General features: G+C 29.6%; 1 protein-coding gene across 1 annotated transcript; it reads left to right on the plus strand.

Annotated features, from left to right (window-relative positions):
• The first annotated feature begins 7,247 nt into the window (after positions 1-7,247).
• Positions 7,248-8,590, plus strand: LOC129971861 (cuticle protein 64-like). Its single transcript, XM_056085836.1, has 2 exons — positions 7,248-7,286; positions 8,090-8,590. The coding sequence occupies exons 1-2, from the start codon at positions 7,275-7,277 to the stop codon at positions 8,588-8,590; spliced, it is 513 nt and encodes a 170-aa protein (XP_055941811.1). The 5' UTR covers positions 7,248-7,274.
• The last annotated feature ends 915 nt before the right edge of the window (positions 8,591-9,505 follow it).

Genomic DNA, 9,505 nt, shown 5'->3' on the forward strand with positions numbered 1-9,505 from the left:
TTAGCAGCCACAAATAGTGCACTTAAATATAACCATGTACTACAAACAGTAATGAATTAGAGTAAATAAAAACAAACAAACATTTGTATGGTTAAAATTCAATGAGATAAGAAAAATTTATTGCAAAAATTCCAATAGTTGAACATTTTGAAACATAAGGGATTTCTCATAAAAAAAGATAGTTCTGAATATGCTTTGCACAGGACCACAAAATATGTAAGTTCGCTACTGGGCATGTTTCTTCCCAAATTTTCCCCCACACAAATTCCAAACTTTTGCCTCCTCCTAATCCTCTTACATCTCATTGGATCTGCATTTATAACAAACTGGAAAGCTATAATCATCGAGAGAGTATTTTTTTAATCAACCATTGCATATATAATAAAAGTTTGGAATCTATTGGAAATCATGCAAGAATAGAAATGACTTCATATCACATGCCATAGAAAAAACTATTGCTGTAATTACATAAAATACCTATATTTGTCAAGTGCCATTACTTGATTTGAATGTCTTGTCTCTTTTCCTTTTAATTTAAAAAGATGGTGAGCATTTATCATTAAAAAGATGGTGAGCATTTATTATTAAAAAGATGGTGAGCATTTATCATTAAAAAGATGGTGAGCATATCAACGTATTTTTAATTAGATATTTTAATTTAAAATTAAATTTTTTCATTATTATTTTATTTAAGAGAAAATTAAGTAAGGTTTAATTTGTAATAAATCGTCATGGGATTAATAAAGGCATGCAAGCGTTTGTAATAAATCCGCATCATCGATGTATGTGGAGATTTTCATAACACTTATTGGTGCGAAATTTTCTCCAAAAAATATATAATATATTTGCAATATAAAATATGATCTTTGACATACCTTTTTCTAGAGAAAGAAAACTCTGGCTATATTCAAGGTAAAGAAATTAAAATTCTTGGGGGAAAAAAGTTTCAAAAAAAAAGAAAGAAAGAAAGGCAGTTGGAATTAAAATAATTTAAAGAATAGCAAGAGTTAAAGAAATTTTGAAATGAAATTATTTTTGAAAAAAGGACATTAGAATTAAATTCAAAAGTCAGTAACCACATTGTGTGAAAAGACAAAGCCACTAATTGCTATGTTTTATTTAAGACATTTGAAGAAGAAAAATTCTTAAACTAAATTTTTATTAAAAAAAGAACTTTCAATCAAATAAATCTTTTTATTAAGTTGTTATTAGTATTTATGCTCATTATGTTTAATTATAATATAAAATGAAACTATGTGCTTTTGGTTATTGGGTATTCTTTCTATATATTTAAAATAATTGGCAAAACTAATGAATCACTCTCTTCAATGCAAACATCAAACAAGATTTAGCTATTTTTTTTATTTTTAAAATGAATGTTATCTAGACGGAATTAACACATCAGCTCTATTAACACATTCGCTGCCACGACTCACGCCTGATATTCAGGTCCTCTATCTTGTTATCATGATGCAATAAATGTATTAACGTTCCGTCTTAAAGCAACAGTAGGGCTGTTTTCTGACCGACCTCGCAATTTTGAACTATTGTCAGACGATGAGGACGACACCTGAACTAACACCTCCCTCTCCAACCTTTTGCACCTCACCAGGGGGAGGACATTTGGTACCGACGGATTTACGACGACTTGTCAGTTTGAAACGAATCCTGGGAAATATCATTATATATTCTCTGTGGAGGAAACCTTTGGCATAATCCCTCTGTTCCGATTTTGTCAATTTTTAATTCATACGAAAAATCGTGATTCTAAATACATCATTAATAATGGTCTGTACCCTCTGCCTTCCTTTACAAGAGATAATGAAAAGCAAAGGTACAAACTTCTTAATTTGGCGACATTTCACAAATTAATTGCACCACTTTGAAAGCACTGCTAAGCAATAAAAATGCTCTATCATTGTTATGCAGTTGTAAATTAAGTAGCGCATTCTTAATTTGTTAACATGAATTTCATCAAAATTGGTCAACATGACTCTATCAGCACCATTAATATGATCATTTAAAGTGGCTAGTTTTTAAAAGATGATTGCTAGAATTAATATTTATTTACTCATATCACAAATCTTTAATGAACTAAGTCTAATTTTAATATCAGTATAGATATGTTAATATTAGTAAAAATTGCGCAATAATCATAAAGGACTCTGAATGGCTTATTATATTTTAAAATGGCGAAATTACATAGTTGGCAACGAAAATTGATGAAATCTGTTCAGCTGCTGAGCTGGACGATTGCTTCAAAGTTGAATTAAGTAGTATCTCTTGAAAAGGAACGAAAACTTTAGATGAATATTGTTGACGTATCGAAGGATCATAAGATTTTTCCGATATCTCACAAAATTATAACAACATACCGTTAATGTAGTATCTAGAAGTTATAAACTTCTATGTGAAACAAAAATTGGCGAAATCTGTCAACTATTGAATCTGGTGAAATACGTTGTGTGATTTTAACATAGTCAGTCATTGCACAATGAGACAAAGTTTATTATTAGAAATATATCAAGAATTTTGACATGAAAATTTCCTTGTTTCCATGTTGTTACTTTTTAATACTTAAAAATATCGAATTTTATAACATAAAGATAAGCCCACTATTTATATGCTTTTATTTTTGCGATTATATCTATTCCGGTTTGAGTTACTTGCTGGTTTTTCATTTTAACAGAGCACTCTAAACATTGACACTTCAGGTAGGGATTTGGTATGGTTAAATAATTACTTTTTGATGATCTAAGCGGCTTTAGAAAATAGAATTTTATTTGCCCTCTCTTTTTTTTATGTATGTTTTCTTCTGAGCTTTTCTTATTATTAGAGCTTCTCTTTCTCTAATAGTAAACTTGCTACTACGCTTAGTTTCTTTTCTATTCCTTGAACATAAAATTGCTCTTGATTTGTTTGAAATGGGTGTGAATGGAAATGGGAAAGTTCCTTTATTGTAACATTAAACTTTTTGATTGATTTATTAATCCAATCTGGTCTTTTTAAATACTTATGTTTTCTAAAATCTTTCACTAGTTTCTTTTTGCTTGATGCTGTTAATCTAAATCCAAAATTTTTTCAACTTAAATTGGTTGATTTCATGGACTCACTTCATATTTGCTAAAAGGTATACAAAAAAAATTGTAGAAGAAAACCAAAAACGTTTCATAATTTTATTTCAAGTGTTTTTAGATTTATCTCATGTTTTTACTTTCATTTAATTCATCTTGCATACATCATTCAAATAAGAATAATCTATTCTTTTCGCAAGGTATTTTAAAAGTGTAGTCGCATGTTTTAATAATAGTCATTCAAGAATAGCATACAATGTTAGAAAATTGCAGAAAATAATTGGTAATTATTGCTAAAATGGGGTAATTATTTTGTTCTTTTCTACCAAGCCACGTTTAAAAAGAAACCTGGAACAGTTTGTGAGAAGAAAGAGTTTATTGACACATTTTGTTCCTGCCTGTATATCAGATGACCTTCAAATAGCATTCCCACCGCCGAAAGGAGTTATTGCCTTCAGAAACTAGTTTAAGTTAGGAGGATTCGAGATTGAAAGAGAAAGTGGAGATTATTTATTTATTTCCAAATTTTAGCAATACTTTTATTTTCAGATATTCGTTTTCATCATAAATTTTATTATCACACTACTTTTCCTTTCATTAAACACAAACAGTAATATTTATTCTGTATATAAATCTAATTCAACTCATTATATTTTTCAAAAACTTTGATAAATGATCATTTTCCTGGTTTCATTATCATAATTTTCTCTAATGGTAATTATTTTATTTTCTATAATTATCAACTTGAAAAATTTTAATAATAAACAAATAACGAAAATCCAATTTTATTGAGATAGTAATATGGATTATTGTAATTATTTATTACTATTTAATCTTTAATTTATCACTCATTATTATAAATAGTATAGGAATTTGAAAAATATTTTTTTTCTCAACTTACTACCAGGATTTAGTTTAGTTTAGTTATATTAACGTCCCGTTTGAAGCAACCCTAGGGCTATTTTGGGACGGACCTCGTAATTTTGAACCGCGGTCGACACCTGAGCTGGTACCCCCCTCTCCACACCAGCGGGAGGAGGTTTGGTCAGGAAGGATTTAACGTGCAACTGACCCCCTTACACGACGGTTCTTCGGTGGAATCGGGTCTCGAACCTGAAACCCTTCGGATCCAAAGCCGAGACCTTACCATCAGGCCACCGCGGCCCTCGTACTACCAGGATATGCCATATGTGTAGAGACAAAAAAAAAATAAATTTTATAAATTAACTGATATTATGTATGACATAATATCGGATAAAATTATGCATTGACATAGAGAAAATGTAAAGTGTACAAAATTTCCAAAATCAAGAAAACACAACAAACAGTTAGAAAAAATATCAGTCACAAAATTTCATCTTTACAAAAATAATCCTAAAGACGGATATATAGGATTTGAACTATGTCATATGATATTGATTCTCCCCTTGTGTCAAACTATACCGCAACAAATTTGATAAAAATAGTTTTAAAAAAAACAGCTTTTATTAGTCTACTATAAAGCAGATTTTTTTTTCTTTCTTGCATACGGATTATCGAGAAATTAATATAATCATCATAAACTTCTAATTCGAAATTTCGCTGAATCTCTACGTTCTTGACTTTCTTAAATTCAAAAAACGTGTTGTGGTGAATAGCATATAAGCCAGTTGACAGCTCTGCTACCCGAACAATCGTTTTGGTATCATGGTCATGTTACTGGACTGCAAACCATAAGGTCCCAGATTCTATCCTCGTTCATACCAATTCGCCTCATTGGTGACCCGGACGTGATTTTTAACATTTTGCTTGCCTGCCCGACTTTCTGTCGATTAATAATATAACTCAAAAACATTCTCAGCAAGAGGAATAAAATTTCGCATGTGGACTTAAAACCAAATTTATAGATGGCTATCAAATTTTAAAAGAAATGACTACAACCATAGGCCAGCCAAAAGAAAAGCTGTCTGTATCGCTATTGAAGTTCAAATAGCCTTCATAACTTCAAAATATAAAGAGTTAGACAAATAAAATTTGATATAGAGGCTTTCGCATTTTAAATGTACATCCCCAACAAATTAGAATCAAATCTGTGTATAACTTTACTTTCTGTACGCAATTTCATGTAAATGCAATAATACAATGTGCATGTAAATGCAATAACGCAATGTGCACGTAAATGCAATGACGCAATGTGCATGTAAATGCAATAACGCAATGTGCATGTAAATGCAATAACGCAATGACTTAAATAAATGAAATTCGGTGTTTGTTCTTGGGATTATAATTTTAGTTTCGTGTCAAAATTCGGTCTGAATAAAGGAGCTCAAAATAATAATCGTATCTAAGTTTTAGTAAAAATGCAAGATTCACAGCAATGATTGAAATTTCGTAACTATACTTTGCCTTTGCCATTCAAAGATTTTGCAACTTTATCCAATATCCATATTTTTATGATGAGAAAATAAGGATATGATCTTTATCGAAGAATATGCAAAAAAAAAAAAAAAAAAAATCAGGAAGACTACTTCCGCTGGTGTGTCAACTGCATCCTTTTGATTAATTGCTAAAAAAATACTCAAAGATAGCAAGCGAATTGGTCCTTTCGTAACTATTGTTCGTCCTGCCTTTAAAAATATACTTTATTTAATATACTTATACTATACGTATTATATTATATTTAATATGCTTATACTATATTTAAATATACTAAATTTATTAGTGAATATAAGAGAATGTTTTGGAAAAACCACTCACGAAGTTAAAAATTAAGACTTTAAAAGTCTATAATTTGTAATTCATTATTGTAAATAGTATAGAATTATAAAGTCAGTTTTTTTTTTTTTTTTTTTTGTCTTAAAATACTGCTAAATAGCGCAACACATATGGAATAAAGATTTGATTCATTTAGTTTATTAGCTTACAATGACGTTTTTAAAATAATACAATGACGTCATTGAAAAGAGTACTTAATTTCAAAGCTTCAATACAATAAAAGCTAGCGAATTATCTATCATGAAATTCTAACTTTACAAACCGGAAACAAATCAAATTAAAATAGAAAATAGACAACTAATAAAAAATGAAAATGGAACCCAAATTTAAAAGGATTTTTTTAAATAAATAAAGTAAACTATCACATTATTTTTTGAAACGATATAAGTAAAAATAGTATCGTTTGAAGTTGAACCACTCAAATAACTGCATTCAAAGATAAAATTTATTTAAATTTTTATTATATTTAATCCAGAAATAAATTCCATAAATCTGTTTAAAATTCTTTTATAAAGTTACAAGTTAATGGGCAGAAAAAAAGGAAGGACTAGAGGGAGGATATATTCTAATACACCTTTACAGACATAAATTCAATTATTTTGGGAAAACCTGATTAAAATAAAAACATATGTATGGTCAAAAATAACTACACTTCTGAAAATATGGAATATATGAAGCTATTGATCATGAAATTTTAACTTTACAAATCTGAAACAAATCAAATTAAAATATGAAAACAGACAACTAATAAAAAAAGAAAATAAAGCCAAAATAGTATCGTTTGAAGTTGAACCGCTCAAATAATTGTATTAAAAAATAAAATTTATTTAAATTTTTATTATATTTAATCCAGAAATAAATTCCAAAAATCTGTTTAAAATTCTTTTATAAAGTTACAAGTTAATGGGCAGGAAAAAAAGGAAGGACTAGAGGGAGGATATATTCTAATACACCTTTACAGACATAAATTCAATTATTTTGGGAAAACGTGATTAAAATAAAAACGTATGTATGCTCAAAAATACCTACACTTCTGCAAATATCAACAAATTGCAAGTTAAACAAATTTGAGACTTAATAAACGGTAAATGAATTAAAATATGCAAGTTAAATCAATGGTAATCAATCAATTTAAATTAAGTTTTTTACTAGATTGTATTATTTATGCATTCACATTTCAGTAAGCTAAATCTTCAACTATTATCTCATTAAATGAAATAGGAAGTAATAAATTGAAGCTAGCATATGAATTGGCCATGAATTCCAATGTCAACGACTTACCACGAAGGGAGGAGTTGCATTTACTTTCAACAGCGTAATACTTATTGTGCCCAGTTAACTTTTTAGATTTTTTTCTTTTCTTTTCTGTTTACAAACACTATAAAAGAAAATGCTCGGGACTTTTATTTCATTAGCAGTTCCAGCTAAAGATATCCAACTACAAACATGTTCGCAAAGGTAAGAAATGTTCCCTTTTACTGTAATTCAGTTGCTTTTTTTTTTTTTTTTTTTGGACAGTGTTTAGTGAGTCTTTACATTTATTTGCTATACCTGATTTAAATTTTCAAGAACTAATGATGCTCTGCGGTTGAAATTTCTTGTAAATTTTTTTATTTTAAATTTGAACTTTCAATAAATTTGTTAAAACTTATTTATTTTTTATTACATCGGATAAATGAAATGGTGTGCAAATTTGCCATGACATAGATTTTTGAAAATTATTTGCTAAAATTTCTTTGGAAAAAATAGACCAATGACAAATTACATAAACTTAACTAAAATTCTAAGAATGACTACAAAGAATTCGAATAAAAGAGATGTCACTTTTGAAAAAATGTTACGTTAAAATGTAATTTGTTTTTATATAAATATTCCTTTAAGAAATTACAGTTAGACAGATGTTATTGCTTATAATTTATTGATCCGAGAGAAATCAATCATTTCCAGTTTTGACTACTTTTTCAAAAACTCTATTGAATAATATAATTTAAATTCAAATATCATAGAAAAATGGATGAAAGGGGATACAAGAATAAAGTTTATATATTAGAAATTCTCTGATAACAATACAGAAATAGGTATCTTCAAATTGGAAGTGTTTTTTATTCAGAATTATTAAAATAAAAGAAAATGAAGCTTTAATAAATCATAATTCAAAATTAAAATCTCCTAATTATAAAATCAAGAATATTATACAATGTCAGTTTTTCTCATGCGTTGAATAAAGTAAGAAATTTAGAACCCATTTTTTTCTACTAAAGGTTGTCATTTTCTGCGCTGCTCTTGCCGCTTCCCACGCCTCTTTCGTTGGACCATTGGGCCTCGGGGCTCCTGTCCTAGCCGCTGGGCCTCTGGGTTATGGAAAGGGACTGATTGCAGCTCCTGCAGTAGCCACCGTATCCAGCCAGCGAACCGCAATTAACCATGTAGCCCCTGCTGCACCCGTTGCCGCTGTTGCTCCTCTTGGTTATGCTACTCCAATTGTCGGTGGTCCCATTCTGGCTGCCGCCCCTGCCGTTGCCACTGTCTCCACCCAGAGAACCGCCATCAACCACGTAGCCCCTGCTGCATCTGTTGCCGCTATTGCTCCTCTTGGATATGCTGCTGCACCAATTGTTCTGACCAATGGAGTCATCGCTGGTAACGGAATCCTAGCCACCGGACATGGACTTGCTGCACCCCTGGCCATTGGAAATGGTCTCCTCGGTGCTCACTACGGACTCGGTGTTGGTCGATATGGTCTTGCAAAAGCCATCCTGTAAATAATATCACGATTTCAATTTAATGTTTAAAATGTGACGTAAATAAATTATTTTTTATTCATATTTTGGTGTCATTCTTTAACGTTTTCGCAATTATTTTTTTGTTGCATTTGTTAGTTTCACTTTCAAAATTCATGAAATGAATAGAATGAAAGATGTATCAACTTTTTTTACACATTCTGTTTATGTTCATCGTATTTTCCAGGTATTAAAAGAATTATTGAACAATAATTTTACATCTGTAAAGTTTTCTGCAGGTATTACTAAAAAGCACTCGCTTTAAAACAGTAATTTTGTTTTGTGAAAATATAACTAGCATTCAATACTAAAATTAGCTTTTTATTATTTGATAAATAAATTTTTTTAAAAGAATCACACCCTCATTAAATGATTCTAAGATACTATTTTAATATCAGATAATATGAGAAAAACTAATAGTAGAAATTCAATTATTTTAATGCCTTCTCTTACCTAATTCAATTCATGTTGAAACAAATCTTTGTGTGTCTGGTTCTTCTTAATATCTACACGCATCTTTTTTTTTATTTGATTAAATTATAAGTTAAGTTATAAATTGCATCTCACATTACCTAAAAGTAGACACAATGTGTATTTTTCATGATTGATCCGTTGAAAAAAACAAAATGAGTTCTAATTTCTTTCAATCATTTTTTTTTTTTTTTTGCTTTGAAAATTTTTTTTTCTTATGTTAAGTGTGATGATGGGGCGGAGAAAAGTGAAAGTCTTGTTGCCCGCAGTGGGGTGGTGGATAAGAGTAAGTCAACCAGAATCGAGTTTCTAAAGAGGTTGCTGTATTCATTGTAAGGAGAAGCTGGGATGGTGGGTTGTCCTTTAAATATGACGACAAGTAGTTTTACTGAATAGAAAAATCAAAACTTCTCTCATGAAATTTTG

This window comes from Argiope bruennichi, chromosome 6 (genome assembly GCF_947563725.1).
Source record: "Argiope bruennichi chromosome 6, qqArgBrue1.1, whole genome shotgun sequence".
Classification (NCBI taxonomy): Eukaryota; Metazoa; Arthropoda; class Arachnida; order Araneae; family Araneidae; genus Argiope; species Argiope bruennichi.